Genomic DNA, 25,205 nt, shown 5'->3' on the forward strand with positions numbered 1-25,205 from the left:
CTTTAACTGTGACCCATTCAAGCCAGAAGAGATGAGTGAGTCCACACATTTAATGGAGGATGATGACGGGGCATCAGTGTGCTCATTAGATACAATATCAGCGGACAGTGTTTTAACATTGAAACCCTTTGTATTGGTTTAAAACTACCATATCTTTAGTTCTGGCTGAGATTAAAAACAATCACAATGGAGCTGAGGAAAAGGAGAAGTCATGAAAGACTGATTATCATCGCCCCTGGTGATCGGACAGCACAACACCAGGTTAATTAAAAATCAAACAACATTAAAAGTTAAAAAATAAATAATCCACTGGCATGGTTAAATCATTAAAGGAAGACATCGCACATATACGGGGGAAAAAAATGGAAGTTAAAAATCTGTCAATGTGGGACATACTTGTTAACTTTGCATCAGTGGTCCCTATTTGGCAAGAGGAAGAACATTTTTACTAGTTGTTTGCTACAATATCAGCACACAAAGACTGCACAGTGAGGGAGCCATTTTTAAAACATTCTTAGTTATCAAGTACTAAAACCCATGGAAGAAGGGGACTTGGTCCAAGGTGTCGTTAAGTTCAGGTATAGCAGCTGAGGTGAGAGGAAGTTTGCTAAATTAGCTGATAGCTACATTTTGTTGGAGTGTGTTCGGTTCATTAATCAATCACCAGGACTTGTATAAGTTCTTACAATGTTAGTTTCCTCTTCTGTGCAAATCTCTGAAGGAAGTTGGAGACAGTGTTCAGCCGTCAGAAAGTCGTACCTTTAGTTGTGAAAATGTGAAAGGCAGAAACAGTCTTTTGCAGCATGTTCCTCTGATGTAAATCTAGCCTTGATTGAGCGGAGCTTAAAACAGCCCTGTGTCTCGCTTCCCTGGTCAGTGCAGATAGCTAGTGTTGTACTGGAAGGAAGCCATCTGGACCCGACTGCGCAGCCTCTGGACCTCCAGATCCTGGAAATGGTCGTCCTCATCGTTCTGGACGATGATCTCCTGCAGTTCACCGATCTCACGCTCCATCCTGGAACGCAGCTCTCGCTTCATCTTCAGCAGAGCCTGTAAAACAATGCGAATGGCAGTGATGGAAGAAGTACTCAAAGGTCCAGCGTGTAGGATCTGTTGGTATCTAGCGGTGAGGTGAGGAGATTGCAACCAACTGAAGACTCTCTCGTGTGCTAAACGTGTTGGAGAGCTACGATGGCCAACGCAAAAACGCGAATGGCCCCATCTAGAGCCATTTGGAGCAGAGCCAGTGCGTAGTGTATGTAGGTGGGAAGTGAGTGGTGAAGCAAGAGAGAGAGCGACGGGAGCGAATAACGTTATCGACTCCGGCCCAAGCAGGAAAAGTTAAGTGTTTGGTTTGTTCGTTCTGGGCTATTGCAGAAACATGGCGGTGCAACATGGCAGACTCATGACGGCTCATTCCAAGGTAACGAAAACACGATTCTTATTATCAGGTGATTATACACTAAAGAAAACATACTTATTAATATTATCTTCCATTTCTGACAATAGATCCCCCTAAATGCTACACACTGGTCCTTTAAGTAACTTTTGGTATTACAATTCTTGATGCAATCTGTTTATCACTTTAATGTTGTAGCTTGTGAATCCTTTTAATCACTTCTGGTAGCTTAACCCATCACAATATATCATAATGTATTTGTTCATTTGTATTAATAATCTAAATATGAAAAGAAACTAAAGTTATCAAATACATATAGTGGAGTAAAAAGTACAATATTGGCTTCCAAAAGGTAGTTGTGCAGAAGTATAAAGTAGCATTAAATGGAAATACTCAACTACAAGTACCTCAAAATTGTACTTGAGTAAATATACTTGGTGATTTGTGGCATTGTAACTGTCTGATTAAAGACGTGTGGCATGTCTGTCCAGAGACCTCCAATAAGAAGATTACAATTTGAAGATTTTTGTGAAAGCAGTAAAAGTTTTACCTTTTCTTGAGCTTTTTTCCGAACCTGGATGTCCTGCCGTTCTTCGGCAAGTTTTTCAGCGAGTAGTGAAAACTGAAAGACAGGAAGCACATTATAGATCACCTGGAATTCAGGAGTAGATTTTAAAGTCTATTTTAAAACAATCCTTCCTGGTTTTCATCAAGGCCTATGGAAAGGAGGCTGGGTCACGCGTCATCAACGCGTCATGTCTTTGGGGGTACAACACATGCACAGTAAAATCTGGCCTGCACTCGCCGAAATTTGAGTCAATCACAACGCACGATCGCAGCTTCAGTTACACTGCGCATGTGTTATACCCAATACCCCAAGACCCATGTCCGCCCGTGACCCAGCCTCCTTTCCATAGGCCTTGGTTCTCATATAGGTCTGTGTGTTGGTGTCCTACTTGGTCTTTGTAGTAGTTCTCCATGGATTTGATCTGGTCCTGGTGTCGTCTCTGATGTTCCATCCGCTGCTCCTTGGCGTAGGCTTTCTGCTCTCTCAACCGGACTTTCTGTAGCTCCAAACCTTCCTCAAACAACTGTCGAAACATCTAAATACACACACAACATGTCACCGAAAAGACTAGCGCCAGATGATCACATTATAAGATTATAAATATTACTTAATAAATGACTTTATTCTTCTACAGCTCCTGATTCTTCTCAAATACTCACACAAATATTTAGATATGAAGACTTTTTAAGACAGGGACCTAAGTTGCCTAATCAAGTTTGGGTTTCAGAAAAGATGGACAACGTCAACAACCTGAAGTCCATTGAGTCCTTGTAGTTTGTGGGAGACTTCAAAATTGTTAAACATTTGCTGCACTTCTCTGTTTTATATCATTAAGTATTTAATCTATTTGGGTTGTGAACTAAACTGTAGGTCAAGTAATTTCTAGTCACATTAAGCTGTGGAAGAAATTGACTTTTTTCATGGCATTTTTCAATTCTTTGTGACATTTCATATACAAGACGTTTAATAAATGAATTGAAATAATTATGAAAAGATAAATAAATAATGTAAGTAATCGTTTGTCACTGCCTTAGTTGTAGAACTGGGGTGCAAAGTTATGAATGGCCTTCACTACTCACCCTCTCCTCCTTGGTGCGTGCTCTCAGCAGCCGGGCACGGTGCTGGACATGGTAGTCGCTGTGGTACTTCTTGGCGCGTGCCATCTGCTGCCTCTGTTCCTTCAGTCTGTTCTGGGTCGACTTCTGCTGCTTCATGCGCTCTTTGAAGTCCCCCTGGAAGATAAACATTTTTAGCTTGCAACAGGCCAGCTTGGTATGATGAACACTGCTTGTCCAGAACAGGCAGGAAAAGTCCGTCTGAATGTGGGTGCTTGTTTAAGAAAATGTGATCACGCTCTCAACATTCATTCATTGTTGATAAGGTCGCTAGATGTGAAGGAATCTTTTGAATGTGTGTTTATGTGTTGATGCTCACCAGACGCCTTTTGTGATCCTGCTCTTTGCGGATGATCTCCACCAGCAGGTCATGTTTCCTCTGGGCTTCCTCCACCTGACGAACAAGCAGGCGTTTACATGTTCATCCATCAAATCATATATTCCAGATTTTAAAAAGGGCACAGACACCAAATTCAGGTTACCAGTCCTACCTGGCTGGTGAGTTTGCTGCGACGCTGGCTATGAGGGGATGACAGGGCATGGAGTCTGTCTACCTGCTGCATCTGCTGGTCCCACATCCGACCCAGGGCGTTGGGGGAGATGTGAAGGTGGGGCAACTCCTCCAGGAGCACAGGGAGGAGGTCATTCTCCTTCACCTTCACTGGAGAGAGAGGACACAAACCGGAACATTAAAACAACAGTATAATCTGAAAGACTACTGTTGGTTGCAACTGCTAGATGCAACTAAATCCACACTGGTCCTTTAAAAAAAGGAGCTCCACAGTTAAAATATCATCAAATAATTCATACATTAGCTGAAATTTCCAAGGTTACTAGCTGTAATGACCATACAAAGGTTCATATGGATTTACTGTACAGTTTTTGAGAAATTTAAAGGGAAAGTCACCTCAAATACATTATAACACTTTCATAATTTCATATTAGAAATTTAATTTGAAAAAATCCTTCATAAGTTAGATGAAATGTCCATTCCTGTTCAGGATGACCCAGACTATGTCATGTGATTCTACTGCACACTTTTGTTGTTGTTTTTTTTAATTAAAGAGAAAGTCACCTCAAAATACATTATAACACATTCATATTTTCCTTATATTTCAACTGTCATTAAGCAAATCCTTCATAGGGTGGCTGAAATGTTCAGTGTTGTCCTATTGGAATCCATGGAAATTTTCGGCTTCGTCCGAAATCGCATACTACGTACTACATATCCAATATGTGTACTATCGTTCAACATACTTTTCGTCAGTACCGCATTGTATTGTGGGATATTAATGCCGCCGTATGTCCAGCGTTGCATACTGTAATATTTCACTGGAAATAGTATGCAATTTGCGTTTTATTGGTTTCATACTACGGTTTCGGCCATACTAAAATATCTCACATTCTGTTTTAACGTACTAAATAGCACGTTAGTATAGAATTTCGGACGCAAACGTCATATAACCTATTCATGTTTTTCTTAATGACTTTAGCTTTAGCTATCCTTTAATTGTCTAAACTGTACAGTAAAATCACTTGAAATTTGACATTGACATAATCTGGGTCATCCTGAGCAGGAATCCATTGGAAATTTCAGCTAAATTATAATTATAATTATAATATTGTTATAATTTTATAATAGTTGGATTTCATATAGCCTAATGTGCAATATAATGTCGTTTTTGCTTGTTCTATTAATAGGTATTTTATTTATTTGCATGACAAAAATTATTACATTATTATTGCTATTATTATTATAATTATGTATTATTAGTAGTAGTATTTAATATAATATTATTATAATAGTAGAATCATTTTACAATGGTTGTATTTCATATAGCCTAATGTGCAATATACAGTTTTGCTTGGCCTATCAAATGTGGGAAATCACCTTCGTCCTTTTTGGCCGTTCTAAGCACCCGTAACCGTACCACCAGTAATAGACGCGCATCAAAGTCCAAGCAGCAGCAGTTGTTGTTGTGTAAGGAACATTTCTCAACAGGGATCACTACGTCCACCAGGTCGGATCAAAACACCCAAACACTACTACCTGACAACCTCACACACCTTACAGCTGTTCCTAGAGTCGTGAAACCAGATGTGGGAGCAGAAGAACAGAGGTAAAAGCTATTTCCTGCCTTAATCGTAAGGCACATAACGTTAAGTTTTACTACATGTGTTCATTGTTTTCCTTACTGGTGCACATCTGCACAGACGGCCTGCAACCAGTCATCCAAAGAACAACATCAACACACTATGGGGAGGATACAAGCATGTGAGATGCTAGGTTAGATGCTAGGTTAGATGCTAGGTTAGATGCTAGGTTAGATGCTTAGCTGCTAGGTTAGATGCTAGGTTAGCTGCTTAGCTGCTAGGTTAGATGCTTAGCTGCTAGGTTAGATGCTTAGCTGCTAGGTTAGATGCTTAGCTGCTAGGTTAGCTGCTAAGTTAGCTGCTAGGTTAGATGCTTAGCTGCTAGGTTAGCTGCTTAGCTGCTAGGTTAGCTGCTTAGCTGCTAAGTTAGCTGCTAGGTTAGCTGCTAGGTTAGCTGCTAAGTTAGATGCTTAGCTGCTAGGTTAGATGCTTAGCTGCTAGGTTAGCTGATAGGTTAGATGCTTAGCTGCTAGGTTCGATGCTTAGCTGCTAGGTTAGCTGCTGGGTTAGCTGCTAGGTTAGCTGCTTAGCTGCTAGGTTAGATGCTTAGCTGCTAGGATAGATGCTAGGTTAGAGGCTAGGTTAGCTGCTTAGCTGCTAGGTTAGATGCTTAGCTGCTAGGATATATGCTAGGTTAGAGGCTAGGTTAGCTGCTTAGCTGCTAGGTTAGATGCTTAGCTGCTAGGATAGATGCTAGGTTAGAGGCTAGGTTAGCTGCTAGGTTAGATGCTTAGCTGCTAGGATAGATGCTAGGTTAGCTGCTAGGTTAGCTGAAGTGTGTTATGATGCACCACGTGTTGTTCCCTTAAAGGGATAGTTCTGGTGTTTTGAAGTGTGGTTCTCACTGTGCAATATCATTTTCCACTTGTGCAATTTTGTTAATAGTCTGTTTATTGTCAATACTGTATATACTGCTCCTATTTTATACTTCCTTCTATTTAAATGGTTTGTTACACTTTGTTTAGCTCTTTTTTACTGTGTTAGCTGATGCATCTTGTTTTCTGCACTATCCCCTTTGCTGCTGAGCACTGCACATTACCCCACTGCAGGACTAATAAAGGAGTATCTTATCTTATCTTACTGCTGTGGACGGGGGCAGCAGCAAAATGTAGTTAGACCACCTAAAACAGGTTAAAAATATATATTTCCACCGCTTTACCTTGCAACCAGACAGCCCTTTCCTTTTGGCACTACATTATCTCAACCATACAACTCCTGTATTCCTACGCATAAGCTCAACTGTGCTGTATTAATACACTGACTGCAGCTCAGCAGTCAGGAAGTGCTGCTGCTGCGAGATCAGACCTGAAATCAAAACATTGTCCTTATAAAAAAAAGATGGTGCGTCATTGTGTTTTTCCGGGCTGTTCAAACAAAGAAGTGTCCTGGTCACCTTATAGATTTCACCGTGTTCCGTTGAATGACACTGGCCTTAAACAGCTGTGGCTAGTTACTCTGAATATAGACCTCGACACACCAGTGGCAAAACTGAGAGAGCTCCGCGTTTGCAGTGATCATTTCTCTGAAGAGGATTATCTAAAACCACGACCCAATAAGCTAGATAGACACTTGCTGAAGCGCACTGCGGTACCCAACCATCAGGTAAGATGGTGCTAAATACCTACACATGAATCAAACAACCAGAACAGGAAACATTTAGAATACATTGCAGCACACATACACCCACTTTACATGATGCACAGTCAAGGAATGAAATAAGCACCTGTCAAATACAGGGTAATAAATATTGGGTGTGTCACCTGCCACTAGGGCACAATATCAGACTTTCACAACACAATTATTGTGGCCAATATAATTCATGATAATGGTATTATTCAGATATCTATAGAACATTTGAAAAAAAATCTTTTTTAACTTTGTTTATTTTGTGTTTTGTTTCTTTTTTGGCTAATTAATTAAACCCCAAAATACTAGTGTAGGGAGGTAGAGAGAGTTTGTAAGCATAAATGTATATTTAAAATTATTCAAGAGGTGCTGAATTATTTATACAATATTATCATAATGTGTTTCATTTTTAAATATCATAGTTATTGTCAATACCTATCGTGTCACCCTATCTACCACCTTGGCAGATAGGACTTCCTTTTATTAAGAAATATTATTTTTAAAAAGGCAATTCCCGGATAAAAATTGTCAGGGATTAGATTAAGGTTACATAATATATTCCATATTTCTAGTGTCCGGTACCGCTGACTCAGTGTTTACAATCCTAAAGCGTTCTAGGTAGATTTCAGGAGTGGTAGACAAATAAATTGAGTGGCCGGTAAAACTGTCCAGTGACCTGCCAGAGTGGCAGGTGAGGAAAATATTAATTTCAGACCCTGTGTACAGGCTATAGTGAGGTAACTTTTTTGGTTTGTGTTTATGATGCTATGTAGGGCTGCACAATTATGGCTGATTATTTTGATCAATATTGAGATCACGATTATTCATTGATTTGAGCGACAACATTTTTACTGCACTTTCACATCAAAATATACAGAGCACTGTTTTCACTTCCATGCTGTGCTACATCCCTGTTAATGTACAAATTAGAGCTGCACGATGTTGGGGAAAAAACTGACATTGCAATATTTTTTTCTGCTATAAATATTGCAATATGAAAGAATACAGTAATCTTCAACCTACCCCTTTTGCTAGCTACATTATAAAGCTAAATGCATCAATCTGGTGCACTTTGAGAGCATAATTAGCAACATTAAGAGGCTAGATGAACAGTTTTATACTCTCAATTTAATCATAAATACATTGGTTGTATAAATAATATCTATCCCCAAAAGTGAAGCCAAAACATCTGGATTGGCTCGCTGTTAGTTTAGGAAGTGCTTGATTTGATGTGCAGTTTTCTATGAGCAGAACTCACATTTTAAACATCAATATCGCAAGCGATCATGTTAATTTAATTGTGGGAAGCCAAAATTGTGGTCGCGATTAATATTCGATTAATTGCGCAGCCCTAGTGCTTTGCATAACGAATTAGGTTCTTGCAGGATTAGTGTGCGCGTTATTGCTTTCACAGGCATGTACTTCACAAAGCACAATAAAGAAGAACATGAACTATTTTCCTGTGTCCCACAATCCACTCCACAAGAGGCACCAGTAAAGAGCCATCAGGCCTCCACATTATCACAACTGAATCTTGTTCTCTCCAGGTTCTCCCCAGCCCTGAACAGTCCCTCCTCCCCAGAGAAAGACCATCAACCTCTGGAGCCGACCTTGCCTTACCTGCTGTTAAGTCTGAACCAGAGGTAAGCTGATGGGTGCTACATAAGTTCTGTGGTTGAGAAAATGTAGTGCCAAAAGGAAAAAGGCTATTTGACGGCAACGTAAAGGGGTAAAAATATTCTAATATAGCGTACACTTAAACTGATATTGATCCGTTTAGATGGGCCTTTCTTTAAAGTGGCTAAATTATGTTTTGATGCTGCCCCCGTCCACAGCAGTGCATTGCTTTGCTTCTGTGCCCATGCTCCTGTTTCTCCAAACTGGCGACATGCCGACCCACATCTACTATAGGTAACATACTGATTATGGATAAGTACCTCATACAACCCCACTTCAAAACACCTGTACTATCCCTTTAGGATAAGAATGTGGATATGCAGTAGATGGGTGGAGGGAAGGATTACGGTACATACTGGATATATAATGGTTGACCTGAGGAACATGGAGCAGAGTGGGGGGGTATTTTAGTTCCCTGCCATACTATTTCCTGTGTTTGTAGAAGTGAAATATTCCAAGTCATTTTCTGCAGCTAGGTGTTTTAAGTGTGTCTGTGTTGTGTGGTATTTTACAGCTGCATGACACCTGGGGAGTAATGGACGGACCACCAGGCCAGGACAATAGCACAGGTGAGTCAGTGAATGATCTTCATTATCTCTTGTGCTTAAGAGGTGCATGTGTGATTAATAAATGACACTAGGTTGCATTAAAAGTTGTCCAATAGAGTACAATCTATTATAAATTATTATTTTTTTTGTTGGTTTTAACTTTGTTTGAAACTGACTTACTACTTTTAATTTAAAAGATATTTTTGATTGACCATACTGATATCAATTCACAGGCAATCAAATGAATGTACCCGAGACATGCACTGCAACCACGGAGAAGTAAGTCAACAAATAACTTTGATTGTGATTTGCCATGTAAACCATGTAGCTTAAAATAAACGCAGACATTTCTGTAATACAGTATATTAATTCAGAGCTTCCTTATACCCAATTCAGTTACAGTGAAGCAGGTTAAACCCCTTTTACCCCTGTTGCACCTGCAACATCCATAGGGACAACTTGTTTCCAGCTCTAGCTTTGCTCCATACAACAAGTGTGCCATTTTCATTTCTCAGCTCTCTTTTCTGCCCCTTAACAGACCAACTCTGCAGCACATTGTCGATGAAGAGGCCATCCTGCAGCTGATGAAGAACTGTCCGATGTGCGACAGAAAGTGCCGCTGCAGCAAACGCACCTGCGGTCCTTACTTCATAGTCTACCAGAGCTGTTACTTCTGCAATTATCAACGCAAGTGGGCCAACCAGCCTGAAGCTAGAAGCATGAACATTCATAAGGCGAACGTACCGCCCAAGAAGAGACTCCGGCCAAAGAACAAGGCTTCTGTAAATGCCAAGGCTCAGTCATCACAGCTTAATAAGACAAGCATTTCTGAATCCTCAGTCTCAGAGTCTCACGACCAATTAAAGACCTGAAGAGCCCGGCGTCAACTCTGTCTTAAATGTGCTTGACTTACATGAATCTGATATTGGGCATGAACCAAGTTTCAGATGTGCCTTAAGGTAGATCATTATTACGCAGTCGGAGATGCTTTATGATGATTCTGTTGAGCAGAAGCTTCAGACCAAAGTAATAACATTTAATTAGCTAATAAGGAACACAATCAGAGTAAAGCAGTAAAAGAGGTGATAAGCATAGTTTTGCTCGCTAGTGGTGAGAAAGATGACTCTAAAAATGTGGTAAGGTGCCACTGTGTTGTGGAAAAAAAACATTTTGAATACTAATCATAAATATATGTATATAGAAAAATTATAGAAAGGTCCGTGTGCTAAATATACAAGTCTTGACCTACTTGATGGAGTTTTCCTGGGGGTCTCCTGCCGTCTCCGTCCTGGTGTGGTTTGTGCGTTATGTTGTGACTTATGATGGGCCTTCGTCCTAGCTAGGGACAGTCTGGGGGCTTCGGAAACATCCCTTAGTATGGCCTCTCTGTACTGACGCTCCTACACACACAGATATATTAAACTGTTAGCAAACTGGGACAGATTACCTAACAGTCACAAGAACTCAGTAATTCACAATATTTTCCTCCAAGCTGAAGGATTTTTTTTGTTAGGGTTAATATCCTCATATTGTTGCTTGTTTAATGGTCGTCTGTACAGCAGCAGTTATTTTCCCTTTTCCATTTTATACAAAGTTTATGCCAACTTTTGGAGGTAAATTGGTATTCAGTTAAAAGAGAAAAGTTCTCCTTCAGTTTCCACCAGAACATACCAACAAATTAGGTGCTATATGTATTTTTATAGTGGAAGTTGAATATTCAGGAAATGTTATTTTTGTTTGAATACATCCTAAAGTCTTTACTGTGTTATGACTAACTGCACTTTTCTGTTATGTCATTAAAACTTTACATTCTATCTGAACAAATGTGCTTTCACAAATTGATTTAATTACTGCAGCAAGTACAAGTGCACAGGCGAATATGATTACAAGATTGTGTTTCACTTCTATTATCTCGAGGCTGTGATTTGTTTGTATAATATTCACAATTATTAATCTCTTTGTAGTAGTAAACCATTTGATAATCGGGTCACTGTTGGGATTTCTGCCTGTATAATACCTTGGTTACAGTAAAATCTGTTAAATTGATCAATGTGCTCTTTCTCTTACAGTGTTAAAGTCACTTTTTTCCACATAAGGGAAGTAAAGAGCCAAGTAACCATGGACGAGCACAGACTTAGTAGACACATATTCCAACTGAAATGTTTTTTTTAAGCAGCAGCCTTAGTACATAACTGAAATAGATGTAACAGTCAGTTTGTGAACCAACAAAAATCCTCCCCCTGACTAATATACTGTCTAACATTGAGAAAACCATTTTTGAAATCACGTGATGGGGATTAAATCAATATGAGAAACAAACAAACAGCTTAAACAGTGATGTGCCGTAGAGAAAGGAGGGGAAGTATGATGTTTATACTAAACATCATACTAATGACTTACTGCTTCCTGAGCTTTGAGGCGAGCCTTGTCTAGATCTGCACGTTCTTTGTCTTCATATCTTTTCAGCTCCTCCTCATAGGCCTCATTCTCCAGATACTGATAGAGAAATATTTTATAGGTAGGTGACGTGATGAACAGAACTAAAAGCAGCAGCAAATTCAGTTTAATCTGAACATGTTTTTTTCAACTCAGATTTGAATAATTTGAGTGATGAAAGAACAGAAATGACTGAAAAACAAGCGACCCTTGTTCAATCCAGGTGAAATAAAACTCAGAAACAAAATGCAATTTAGCTAGCAAACATGATGACATTGGTTGGCATCATTACGTCTCAAATCTTAACAATTTTGACAGAAATCAGTTACTTCAGCTTTAAATCAAAGATGTTTTAGACAGTGAAAAACGTTTAGCATTTATAGACTGACACATAGCCACTGAACTTGATCTTGATTATCCGTAAAGTACTACTAAAATCCTCCAAGTTAGGCTTAAATGTAGCATTAAAATCGATTGAGCGGTCTGAAAATTACAGTCAGTTCTGACATTATCTGCATGGGGGATGCTATTCCTGAGATTTATTAAATTAATATGCTGTTAACTCTTAATTCATTTAAAATACATCAAGAAAAACACTAAAAAGTATTTAATGAAAACAAAAGTATAACAGGAACTTCTGTATCAATATATTCTACATTGTAGCACCTTGAACCTACCTCTGTGTATGAAACGTGCTTTAAAAATAAAACTGTCTTGCCTATATGGGAAAGCACTAAAGAAAACAATATGGTAGTACCTTGCTATGTTTTCTGCTAGACGGTCTGTGGTGTAGCTCTCTTCGTCGCCTCGATTGATCAGAAGCTGCAAGGTTGGTTTGTCTCCCGTCATCCAGACTCAAGGCCTCTGCCATGGCGTCCTCTAACTGTCCCTGCAGGGAGCGACGGACCGGTGGAGGGGAGGGGGATAAGGAGCGCGTCCGGTGGGTGGATTCAGCGTCAGGTGTTCCTACAACTAATAAAATGTTACAATTCAACACATTTATTTTGAGTGTCAGCGTCTCTTTAAAGATAATTAATGTGTTAACCGTGTGTTTACTCAGCCATAATGTGCATTTACCTGTGTGTTGTCTGGGAGTCCTGCGACACTCCATGATGCTGTCACTGTGGTGGGACTGCTTGTCCTCTTCTCGGACTTCACTGGACTCTCCACTTTCACTCAGAACTCGTTTGAGCATCTACAGGAATTACACCAAGCGTTAAAGAGATAATAAACAAATACAAAAATGTCATAAGTATGCACACACTACATCTTCTAATGGTTGCAAAATCACTGCAATTAATTATTTATTCATCTTGGTGAAACAGACCATAACTACATGAACTTACATTTAGAAGATAGAGAGCAACATACTCTAACCCAAACCCAACGAAACAGACACACACATGCAGAAAGGATCACTTTGGCTTGAAAACATCATCACAATATGCTGGGACCTGATGCAAACTACACACACACACACACACAAACAAACAAACAAACACCTGATCAAGTTCCTCAAGTCGATGGGAGAGGTTCTCAGATAAGTGATGCAGCTCCTCTTCTGCTTTCTTGTTCCTCTGCCTGCGATACGACAGAGGTTCCTCCAAACCTTCCTCCTCCAACCTGCTACAAGACACCATAAAGCAGAGACAGTTAGCCAAAAAAATAAGCATTACCATATTGTCCTCGCAAAAAATAATAATGTAAATGAAGTGTAGCTTCCTCTCTGAAGCTCCACCTGTCTTACCTGAGACCTTTCCTATCTCTGTGATCTATCCTTCTGTCCGGTTGTCTTAGTGTATAACTCTGATCCTCCTGATCTTGCTCTTCCTCCTCAGTGTCTGGTGGAGAAGGGGTTGTGACTGCCATCTCATCCTGCAGGGTGAGGAAGAGCACATCTGGCTTGGTGCGGAATAAAACCCTCCTGGGTCCCCCATTAGTCGGCTGAAATTAGACAAGAAGTGAATCAAGTTAATTTGGTTAACAAAACAGAAAATGAAAACAAGAAAGAGGGACAGCAACATAAATGTGTGGTATTTGTGTAATAAAATTAATCCAATTCCCCCTTAATAACATGGATACATACACGGTACAGGATGGGCTTGGATTGGAAAACAGATGAATAAACTAGAATCCGACGGATACCATTAGCAGGGCCAATATTAGCATCACATGACAACAATAATAACAAATTTCACATTTCATTTTACATTAAATTATAACTTATGCACAGAATCTGTTCAATAAGTCACTATAGAAAGACTATAAATGAGCCAATGGAAAAGATGTGATCATATTTCTGTGTATGTCTGTCTATGATCTTGTATCCACCCTTTTTAACAGAGCAACCATGGTTGCTGGAGATGACACAAAACTTAAACAACAAGGATCCAAACGTGTCTGTGTGGGTTCGAGGTTGCTGTAAAACTGTTACAAGTGAAGGCTTGTTGCTCTCTCACCTCTAGTGTCTCCCCCTCCACTTCTGTCCCGCCTCTTTGCTGACTGGACAAAGACTTCACACTCGCAGCTGGAAATTGAGCAAAACATGACATCGAGAAGTTACACATACAGATAAACAGTACCGGTTGCCATGGAGATCCACTGTCAACTCCAACATTCAGTCATAACTATCAATCAAATCAAAGTGCTAGCAGGCTTATTTAATCCCATGGTCTATGATGTAGAGTTCAAGAAATAAAACCGTTAAACCACTGGAAATTTTGATCTGAATAAGAATGAAGGTAGATTTGTTTTACTCACCAGGAGACTGGAAAGGAGGAGGAGACTGTAGTCCATTGGTAACAACTGTCTCAGCTACCGGTTTAGAGGTCTGTGTGAGAAGGACAGAAAGTGAGAGGGGGAAAAGAGAAAGAAACTGAAATTACTTCCTTGCAGTTGTATGCCTCCGCCAACCAGTCAAATTGCAGTTTACATCCATATCTGTCCAAAGTGTCATCACCTCATTATTTTATCCTGTTAGACATTTCTCTGAAATTGTCATAATTAGCACATGAATTCTTGAGTTATGGCCAAAAACTTGTTTTTGCGAGGTCACAGTGACCTTTGACCATTAAATTCTAATCAGTTCATCCTTGAGTTTAAGTGGACGTCTGCACCAAATTTTGAAGAAATTCCCTCAAGCCGTTCCTGAGATATCACGTTCACGAGAATGACACAGATGTGAGGTCACAGTGACCTTTGTAATTTGCTAATCCAAGTGGATGTTTGTGACAAATTTGAAGAAATTCCCTCCAGGCGTTTCTGAGATATTACGTTCACGAGAATGGGTCGGACAAACAGACAACCCGAAAACATAATGCCTCCGACCACAGCTGTCGCCGACACTGAAGCCGAGCAGAGACAATTAACATTTAACTACAGAGGGACACAGTTTAGTACTGAACATAATCTGCAGCTCATAAAAAGTTAATTTTCTAGAAAAGGTAGACCACCAGAGAGTGATAAATACGTGTATGTCTGTCTCTGTCAGAAAAGGACAGTTCTCCTTATAATGACAAACTTTCTTTGACTTGACACATTTAGGACTTTTCACACACAATCACATTTCAACATATTGCATAAGTGCTCAGAAAGTCAGGGGCCGTATTCATAAAGCTTCGTAGTACAAAGAGTTGCTTCTAATGACAAAAAGAAAGTTCTTAGAATGAGGATGTTTCTTAAGAATTTCCCCTTACAGTTAAGACTAGATCCTGGTAAAGATAAAAGTTGTTCACAAAAGCATCTTAGCTCTTAAAAGAGCTCCTGAGGTGAAAAACTGTTCGGAGTAGGGAGGAGGACTTTTAAGAGGCTTAAGAGTTTCTTAAGCAGAAGAGAAAATGGCAGAAAGATAAAGAGGCAGGAGAAATATTCTCCAAACGCTGAATGACAGTGAAATAGATTAAATACTAAAATTACCAGCATGGTAAATAAATACAAGCAAATAAATATAACAACTATCAGCATGTGAATAGGCTACTGCACAACTAGGCTGGTGTTTTCAAACATTTCGTAGGCTACTTTAAAAGTATGGCTTACAATTTATTCAACGGAGATGTTCATTACCTAAAATAGTATTTATAACTGGGTTAAATGCTTGGTCAAATTATATGATGATTCTAATAAAGTTTAAGTTAAGTTTATTTGCACCATCTCCTAAGAGAGACTAAATTACATGAATACATTTCTATTATCTCAGTGTCCTCTTTTGAAAACTAATTTTTATAAAATGGCTTTTAATTAGAGTTTTTCTCTTTCTAATTGCACCATGTACTTTCTGTTTTTAGGTCTGTGAGATACTTATCTGTCCCTTCTTTGCGCAGAGTTGCTCTAAGAAGTTAGCTAGGACTTGGGGGTGATTTTTTTTAGGCTCAGTTAGGAGCTCTCTTAGCGTATTATCTGAATGTTTGTGAATACAGCCCCAGATTCAGTATACTGTACAAGCTCAGCATTCACACTGCACCTTAAAACCTGAGGCTAGACTATAATTTCACGTATATTTTAAAATTTAAGATAACATGTGACAGTGGTGTTAAGGAGGTGAACCAACTGTCCAAACTAACAGGACAGCGAATATCACTTCATTCTGATGATCCAATTTGGATTTACACAAATGCATCAGCAGGAATTTGTTCAATTAGACAACAAATGTTAAGCAAACTATTTGTGGTTTAGTGTGCTATATGCAAACTACCAGTAAGTTGACTTAAGACTGTTGCCAAACTTGGTTAAGATCTAAAATAATCTCAGACTGAGACTTAGTCACACACCGTGAGGGTGTGGTTGATCGTGGTTGTAGGTTTGGTACCTGATTGTTAGTACAGTATTGTTATAAAGAAAAGTCAGAGAGTCTGAACAGTAAAAACACATGAGCATATCACTGAAGTAACTCAGCCATTTTGAATGAGTCAGCATACGCTTCTCCTTCCTATATCGTCCTGGAGTCACTAAAACAGGAAGTGTAAGTATGTGAAAGTGTTTGTGTGTGACACAGAGAGACAGTCTTGCATTGAAAGTGTTTGTGTGCGACACAGAGAGACAGTCTTGCATTGCTGGCACTATAGTAATATATCTCACTGCCTCTAGAACTTTGGGAAGATAAAGTTTGCATGTCCTTTCATTGCATGCAAATGAGAGGTAAATTGACAGTAAAACAATTGAATGTCATCATACTGAATTACAAGGCTACCTCTGTAGTGACAGGAGCAGCTTCCTCCGCTGCGTGCTCCTGACTTAGGCCAGCAGCTGTTGGGGATCTGCTGGTTGAGTGTGGGTCTGTGTCGGGTGCGTGGGGGGTGTTGCTCTGGGTGGGTGGCTGCAGAGCGATGGCTGAGGGCAGCGGTTCAGTCAGTGGAGCGTCCTGAGCATCCAGGGGACCAGAGGTGGTGACTGCATCTGAGGTTTGGGGAGGGACAGCCAGTCTTTGCAGATTAATCATGCCATTTATTGAAAGAGTTAATCACATAAAATGTCTATTTCATGAGATTTCCAGATCTAAGCATTGTCAAAAACTAATCTTTAATTCAATAATAAATTAATAGAAATACAAATGATACTTGGAGGCATCATCATGTGACGGAGCAGACACATGACTGTAAATATTTTGTTTTATCTAGACAAGGTTATGCTGTGGTTTGCAGTGGCGCCACACAACCGGTTAGGTAACTATTGTATAATGTAACTGGGACAAGTAAACAAACAACTTTAAAATCAGTGCATAAAACAACTTCTGTTCTCTCAAATGCTTTACAGTAGTTTCAAACAGAAATGCAAGAACATTTTGAGAAATCTTCCACTAAGGGAATAATGAATTCCTGACACATCTTAATGTAACATTCTGGCCACAAAACATCTGGAAAATCAGAGGAAAAAACAAACAAACATTGACATGTATGCATAAAGACATACCCCACAGAGAGTGGGGTAAAGACATGCTGCGTTTGCGTGTCTTACCTTCTTGTCTGGCTGTAAATGTGCGTGCAGAGACTCCCAGCCCAATGAGCTCACTAGTTGATCCAATCTCCTCAGCGTTCCAGGTATGGAGGGAATTCTTACTGGAATGGACAGTGGACCTGAGCGATGAGACATGATATTATTTACCAAAAGTTCAAACAAGTACTATATATTAAAATGATAGATGTTGGTATTTTGATAGACTCTCTCTGAATTCATCAAACCACAACCGATTCAAACTGTGGAAATGATAGATTTTTCAAAAGAAGTCAGTGAGCACTACATAGTACCAAAGACATTAAAATCATTATTCGTGCATGTTAAAATGTGAGTTTTACAGATCTAAGCATTAAAATTGTGTCATAGCAGTGTTGCTGTTATAAGCCATGCAGCCTATATTTGTGCATACATACATGTAATGTTGAAATCATCACAGCAGGAGCATCGACACATTGTATAGCACCGCTATTCAGACATGGACTGTATCAGTGGTTCTTCTGGAACTTACAGTATCACCACAATATTATTGTTTTTTATATTAATAGAACCTCTTCAGGATCCCGAGATCCACTGGAAAAGACAACCAAGCCGAGAGGGCAGATGACCATTCAGTGAGTATTTTTGTCACCCAACGCTACTGTAACCTATTTTGTTGAGGTGGCTGACATTCACACTACTGCTGGAAAGTTAGCCCAACTGGCTGTTGTGTCAACAGGATGTACAGCCCGGATCTGCCCTAAAGCTGAAGGACATGGTCGAAGTCATGCGGAACAAATCTGACTGTCAGCAATGTTTTGGTTTATGGGACAGTAACTTCAAATAAAGATACACTGTATGTACATAAAAGTAGACGGTTGTTAGTATTAACCCACTTCAACACAAGTTTTTAAGACCTGACGCACTCCCTCTCTTATTTCCTCACAAGGATGACCTACGCCATTTTCAGAATAATAAACTGACTTTGCCAACGGGAGCCGATGGAGTAAAGATATCCCCATGATTAAAATATTAAAAAAAATTAATTTATCTCCAATGCAATTCATTTTTTTTTGTGCAAAATGCGTTTCTTAGTGTTTGGGGAGTGTGTGTGGTGCATCTCGGAGAAGATCTCTTACTCTCCACTGGAAGACAAAGATGCTCCCTCCGGTTTAGTCTCCTTGTGCTCTGTGGCATTGCAGCTTGTGGGCTCCTTGGTTTCAACAGGCACATCCTCATTAAGACTGTCACTCAGTTCCTCTGAAAAAAAAAAAAAATGAAATGTACAAGTGACTCAGAGGGAGGGACAGAAAACTACAAAAAAAAACAGGACCAACGAGAAAGAGAAAGCTTGTGATTACAACATGTAATGACCTCCATGGAATTTTAAAGAGGAACAAACACATGTGACCTTTAAAAGGTATAATATGCAACAATTTCCTAAAAAATAATGTATAGCCTGATGCTAAAATAATCCCTCTCAATCATCACTCATGAGTTATGACCCACTAGAAATGTGTGGCGGTGTCTGTTTCTGCAGAGACCCTGCAGCCCTCTGCCTGTATTTTCTCTTTTTCTTCTTATTTTGCTTTCCTCTGGACTCTTCTGTGTGTCTGTAAACAGCCTTTAGGCCCCAAGTCAGGGTGTAATCTCCAGCCGATAAGAGCGCGCAGCCTGTTCAGCCTGTTCAGGTGGTCAAATATCGCCGCTTGTCACGTCCCTCTGCTTCTGATACCAAGCACAAGCATTATACATCGATGGGCACAAGTCCCCCTTTAGATGCTTTGCTGCGTATTTTGCGGATGAGAACGAGTTTGTTACATCACTGTGAGTTTCCCTGTTCCTCTTTCTCTCCTCTGCTGTGTGCTGCTATTTGTGTGTCAGTTTGACCGAGGCTCACACAACAGGCAGAGAGGACAGCCTGCCTTTCAGCACCTTCCTGCAGAGTTGTGCGGAGTTAGTTGTGTGTTTATTTGTGTTTTAGAACGTAACCACCGTGAAACAATCAGAAAATAACGAAATGTCAGTAACACACTGCCCTTGAAATTCACTGTTTAAATACAAACCTATAAGACTCAAGGCAACAAACAAACAAACAAAGAAACACTTGAGGCCATCTTGTAGTTTTGAGCACAAAAGTAAATTTACGAGCCAAACACAGCTACTACTAACTAAACTAAGTACTAAAAGCAGAAGCACAACTTGTTCGACACCGCACTGTCACCACAGCTCAGATTAATAAACATTTCAGCCCCAAACAACTTAAACATTCAGCACTCACATATCACAGTAAACAAACCGGTTAGCTTCTATGGTATTCAATACCAGTTTCAGTATTGCACATCCAGGACGTTTGATTAGGCCTTTGAGAAACACAGTCGTTAACTACTAATTGGTGTTTGGCAGCGATCTGAGCGACGTTCCAACACACAAAGGCATGCTCAGTTCTGCCAAATGAAGAGAGCTGACTGTTCCCTTTAAAATCCTGCACCAACTGGTCTTAAACTGGGTTAAGGTCACATTATGTACTCTTTATGCTAAAGAACAAACAGGTTATCTCACCTAAACAGAGACGTATGTCTCAGTCAGTAAAAAGAAGTCATTGTTTCAACTGACAACACCGGATGCTAAAGGCTGCCATGAAAGCTCTGCAAAGCCATGATGAGAACTGTGTATTAATGGAAAGAGTTGAACTCTAATCTTTAGATGATTAATACCAGTTCTGATATTCTAATGTTTATGTGAGATGAACATTTATTTTGTTGTGCACTGGTGTTAATATTCTTTAACATTAGCATGGCACCAGCTTTTTGAGTTACCACAGCAGAAGCTTCCTAAAATCATCAGTTTTTATACATTATGAAGCCTTGAAGGGTAACTTAGGTATTTTTCAACCTGGATCCTATCTTCTCATGTTTTTGTGTCTAAGTGACTAATAGAGACAACACTTTTTGAAATGGGTCCAATATCGAGGGAGAACGCTGCAGCCGACAGCCGCTAAACAAGCTGTAATGTAATCATTTGGGGCAACCTGGTACCGTCGGTTTACGTCCGCTAAAAGTGCTTGTTTTTGTCACTGACAGGCTCAGATTGTTATTATAAGTGTCTGATAACATGATGGAAAGGACCCTCTAAAGAAATATAATGTTTTTCTTACCTTTTGCTTGATCCGGTCTGTTTGTTTTTGTGTGTCTCGCTCTGAGAAGTTTCGTTCTGAAATCTCTCGTCGCATCCACATTGTCAAAATCAGCTAAATATTCAGCCATGACATTGAAAATCTTTTAGATAACACTAAGCTACGCTTTCTGTACTCCAACACAACAAACTCTGACATCACCGGTGATCCTCTCTCCAACTCTCACTCACATTCCCACCGTTGTTTTCTGGCAACAAGTCACATGACACATCAACAAACAGAAAGCAAAAAGTTTCATTTCTCTGTAGGGTCCTTTCCATAATGTTGTCAGACACTTATAATAACAATCTGAATGTGTCAATGGCAAAAACATGGGAAAATAGGGTCCAGGTTGAAAAAAAAAAAAAATATCCTTTAAAATATGTGATTAAAAATGATAAGGTACCAATTTGTGACATAAAACAAAGCCATTTTGTGTGTTAAAGTTTTTTTAGTGATAAAATTGCATATTATCTGTCAGGTTGATGAAGGAAAAATCTGCCTACCACCATTCTGTGACTCCTCGCTTATTTCCTCCTTGAGATATTCCAGGAGGCCATCAAAGATTTCCAGGAGGTTCTTGATAGACTCCTTGTCCCCGCTGACAACATTTTCTCCTGCGAACACACAGCCATTCTCAGCATTATACTCAGGACTCGTTTGTTTTATTGCTGAAGATTGTAATTGTCCTTGTGTTTCTGCACAACCCTTCAGGAAATAAGGAAATTGGGCCATGCAGCCCAAGATAAAGTGACTTGATGGTGAAATTTTCTACCACCTCAATTTGATCCAAGTGAAAGTCATGCATTATGTAGCAGTTAATCATAGTTTCTCTTCTCTTATACATGCACATGACTTAATCAATATTGTTGTAAAGAGAGTGAACATGTTTAATATACCTGTAATGTGTGAGAGACTGATCTGAAGGTAATCCAGGGAGAGTGAGTCGATCACAGACTGAATGTTATGGATGTCATCCTCTTGACTGCATGGCTCTGCGATGTAATCTAAACAAATACATACATACCGACGTGAATAACCAAAGCATTTATGAGACCGCAGGAACAGTGACATACACACAACAATGCAACACTTTCTTGACAACGTTGGGCTTTCACTTAAGCTCTTTCTTGTACAATGCAGGAAAGAGCTCAGCGACATTAACAGTCTCATGATGGCATGTTTAAAGGTCTCAGGAAGCATTCCTGACATACTAAGCACACCCAGGAGATCACGCTCTAAACTAAATCCACAGCTTGTTAACCTTCATTGTTTTTTGCCGTATGATTAGAATTAAATGACCTTGTTAGGGCTACAAATAATGCTTATTTTCATAATAAAATACTCTGCTCATAATTTGCTATATGAAACAAATAATTTTGGCTATAAATGTCAGAAGAAAAAAAATGAAATTGCTTGTTTTGTCAGTCCGACCAGCACTTCGAAATCTGTAGATATTCAGTTTACAATTGTATTAGACAAAGAAAAACAGCAAATCATCCCAACTGAGGAGCTTTAAACAGAGGATATTTGTCATTTTTAATTAAAAAATAACCTAAACAATTAATCACTTATCAAAATAGTTGCCTACTAGTTTTCGATTGATTGTATTTCTTTGAATATCACCGCCCCCCTATTGATGCTAAAATTATTGGCTAAAGACGTTGATGATGATCAAAATCTGGTATACAAACAGGACAATTAAAAAAAAAAAAGGATATAATATTCAACATTACAACTTTGTGCAGAAACGACGGAAAAATGTGTGAGGATTTGCATTTTTCCATTTGAATGAGGCAGTTCAGACAAATGCTGTAGCTGCTCTACTCAGACGGGACACAGATGTATTGCACAGACATTGACCAAACTGTCGAAGATTCATTTAGTTTAAATCCCCTCACATCGTGATTCGACTAATCGATCGATCAACCAATTGTGTTGATGTAACCGGTGGACTTCTGCGTTGTGTTAGTTAGATAGTACAGATGCCGTGACACCGGGATCTCTTCATAGTTGGCCTCTGTTTATTCTCTGATAAACACATTGGGAAACAGAACCTCCATGTCAAATCTACTGCTCAATTCCAGCTCCTCTCCCACAGGATAATTGTACAAAAGGGCGAGCGCCGTGGCAAAATATTAACCATGGGATACAGTATGCAAAACAGAAGTTAGCTTGGGGGCCATAGGGACTTGGCTTGGGAACCGGAGGGTCGCCGGTTCAAGTCCTGCATGGACCAAGTACTGAGTGTGAACTGGTCGCTGGAGAGAGGCCAGTTTGCCTCTTGGGCACTGCCGAGGTGCCCTTGAGCAAGGCACCAAACCCCCAACAGCTCGGGGTGCCTGTCAGGGGCAGCCCCCTCGCTCTGACATCTCTCTCATTAACGCATGTATATAGGTCCTGTTTGTGCATGTGTGTCCTGTATATAACAGAGGGGCAAATGGGATTTATAGTAGGGACCACAGAAGAAGAAACGAAGGAGGAGGGGCTCTGAAATACACATATTCTGGAGTTTGGAGGTTCTCCCAGTCAAAATAAACTGTAACCACATCAATTTTGTGTAATTATAAAGACCGGAGAACAAGATAGATACTGTTACATTGACATGTGGTTGGTCTGCAGTTTTCTCCTCTTACCTGGAACTTTCTCCCCCAAGATATTTTCATACAGAGCAATGAAAACATTTGCATCACAGTCAGCCAGTTTCCTCAGCCTTAGGTTCATGGGACACTTGTTGAGTAGATCATTTGCCACATCTACCCAATCTGTAGAAAAATGCAAAAGTCTTGTTAATCTCCAATAGTAAAATTCTTCAAAGGGAAATTTGAATTTAATAATTATAAAGTATTTCTACAGAATAATAAAAATAGATAGTAGTGAAATAGTTAAACAGAATGCGTCCTTAACAAAGGAAACATCAGTGTACTATGAAGAATGATTTTACTACTTAATTATTAATTATTATTTTCTACGTGCTGTTTTCTTTTTAATTTTTTTTCTCTACATTTATTTATTTAATTAATTAATGAATTTTTTTTAAGGTTTCTATCTTACCACCATGAACAATACTACTGTAGTACTTATTATTTTTAATTCTAATTAAATTATTATAAAATATATTTTTATGTTATTTTTCTGTAACTTTACCTCTAGGGGTGGGAAGAAGGCTGGACCTGTCGCTGTGTGGAAATGGGAGGCGATGTGTATGTGTGTGTATATTTTTTTAATTATGGCACCAGTGTTATGTTTTGTTGTTTGTTATGCTATGTTTGGGGGGAAAAAAGGAATAAAAATAATTTCCCCCCCAAAAAAAAGAATGATTTTACTTATACTGAGCTCATTATTGTGATATTCACTGATTCACAAACAATAAATCTGTGCAATATTAATACACAGAATGTGAAATACATTTGACTGTGCAATATATCCTTGATGCAATATACACCTCAAGTGCAACTACCTTTGTTTACATTTTATTTAAAACATCTACCCTACCTATTTTACAAGTGCAATTACCTCTGTTTACATTACATCTATTTTATATTTTATACCTCTAGTGTAAAACTTGTGTTTATATTTATTTATTACATCTACTTTACCTGTTTTATTTGCTTTATAACTGTGTGTGTTTTACCTGTTTATCTGCCTCTTTTAGTCTTGTCAAGTATTTGTTTTAAAGCACTGACCAGAAGTGGCAACTGTGAATCTCGTTGTATTTAATACATTGACAATAAAGCTTTTTATTCTATAATTTATCCACAAACTAGGTTCAGTAGCTCCTCTAGGGGTGATAATGTTCAATCATGAATGATCATACGCGGCAAAAATAAGTTTGAGAGCGGGGAGTCATCTCTCCATGTCTCATACACACCAACTTCTTACTACACTTTATATAAGATAAGATCAGATAGAGATAAGATATTCTTTTATTAGTCCCGCAGTGGGGACATTTGCAGTGTGCAGCAGCAAAGGGGATAGTGCAAAAAACAAGATGCATCAGCTAACACAGTAAAGAAAAAGAGCTAGAACAAAATATGAACTATTTAAATAGAAGGAAGTATAAAAATAGGAGCAGTATATACAGTATTGACAATAAACAGACTATTAACAAAAATTGCACAAGTGGAAAATGATATTGCACAGTGAGAATGAAATGAATGAATGAAATTCCACCTGAAAATATCATGTTATTGTCAGTTTTTTGGTGTGTAAGTGGTCCAGGAATATGCAAACAATATTTACTATATATGTATATTTATGGACTTTTGAGTCTGACAATAAAGATGAACTGAACTAGCCACAGTTAAAGACAACTGATGGATGACATACATGAGGTTTTAACAAACAACACCTGATGGGATGATAAAACAAGAAGTAAACTATTCTCTGAAGTTACCTGTTAAAGTTAAATCCCCTCTGACGTGTTTCACCACAACTTCACCGGTTGAGTTAACTCTCTAGTAGCTAGCTAACGTTGCTACTTCAAGTCTGTTTGCTAAACAGGAACATTATCAGAGAGTTAAACTGTTAACTCTAATCCTTTAAATGAAACTCTAAAGTATATAACCTCTCTCTATATAGT

The 25,205-nt window shown here is 39.1% G+C and overlaps 2 protein-coding genes across 3 annotated transcripts in view; one reads left to right on the top strand and one right to left on the bottom strand.

The window, feature by feature from the left end:
* Positions 1–32: 32 nt before the first annotated feature.
* Positions 33–25,205, bottom strand: part of LOC119485246 (centrosomal protein of 95 kDa-like) — a 25,516-nt gene continuing 343 nt past the window's right edge. The window contains exons 2-21 of one of the 2 annotated variants that reach the window (XM_037764686.1): positions 23,260–23,388; positions 21,523–21,630; positions 21,130–21,240; positions 18,588–18,708; positions 17,473–17,591; positions 16,709–16,914; positions 14,284–14,353; positions 13,983–14,050; positions 13,271–13,467; positions 13,026–13,149; positions 12,601–12,718; positions 12,281–12,495; positions 11,488–11,583; positions 10,337–10,487; positions 3,574–3,743; positions 3,402–3,476; positions 3,047–3,199; positions 2,356–2,502; positions 1,950–2,021; positions 33–1,050 (exon numbers count right to left, since the gene is read on the bottom strand). In XM_037764686.1, coding sequence (XP_037620614.1) covers positions 874–1,050; positions 1,950–2,021; positions 2,356–2,502; positions 3,047–3,199; positions 3,402–3,476; positions 3,574–3,743; positions 10,337–10,487; positions 11,488–11,583; positions 12,281–12,495; positions 12,601–12,718; positions 13,026–13,149; positions 13,271–13,467; positions 13,983–14,050; positions 14,284–14,353; positions 16,709–16,914; positions 17,473–17,591; positions 18,588–18,708; positions 21,130–21,240; positions 21,523–21,630; positions 23,260–23,388 — 2,627 coding nt within the window. In that variant the 3' untranslated portion in view covers positions 33–873. Of the gene's footprint in view, positions 1,051–1,949; positions 2,022–2,355; positions 2,503–3,046; positions 3,200–3,401; positions 3,477–3,573; positions 3,744–10,336; positions 10,488–11,487; positions 11,584–12,280; positions 12,496–12,600; positions 12,719–13,025; positions 13,150–13,270; positions 13,468–13,982; positions 14,051–14,283; positions 14,354–16,708; positions 16,915–17,472; positions 17,592–18,587; positions 18,709–20,605; positions 20,730–21,129; positions 21,241–21,522; positions 21,631–23,259; positions 23,389–25,205 lie in introns of those variants that run through there. The other variant, XM_037764688.1, reaches the window with a different exon arrangement.
* LOC119485252 (THAP domain-containing protein 1-like) lies at positions 6,435–11,133 on the top strand. The gene is made up of 5 exons (XM_037764694.1): positions 6,435–6,838; positions 8,410–8,505; positions 9,054–9,108; positions 9,321–9,366; positions 9,626–11,133. Exons 1-5 carry the CDS (start codon positions 6,575–6,577, stop codon positions 9,957–9,959), a joined length of 795 nt encoding a protein of 264 aa, XP_037620622.1. The 5' UTR covers positions 6,435–6,574; the 3' UTR covers positions 9,960–11,133.

This window comes from Sebastes umbrosus, chromosome 3 (genome assembly GCF_015220745.1).
Source record: "Sebastes umbrosus isolate fSebUmb1 chromosome 3, fSebUmb1.pri, whole genome shotgun sequence".
Taxonomy (NCBI): Eukaryota; Metazoa; Chordata; class Actinopteri; order Perciformes; family Sebastidae; genus Sebastes; species Sebastes umbrosus.

Coding starts and splice junctions, on each gene's coding strand:
- LOC119485252 (XM_037764694.1), top strand. CDS start 6,575: ATGGTGCGTCATTGTGTTTTTCCGGGCTGTTCAAACAAAGAAGTGTCC. Junction 9,109..9,320: donor AGGCCAGGACAATAGCACAG/GTGAGTCAGTGA, acceptor ATCAATTCACAG/GCAATCAAATGAATGTACCC. Junction 9,367..9,625: donor TGCACTGCAACCACGGAGAA/GTAAGTCAACAA, acceptor GCCCCTTAACAG/ACCAACTCTGCAGCACATTG.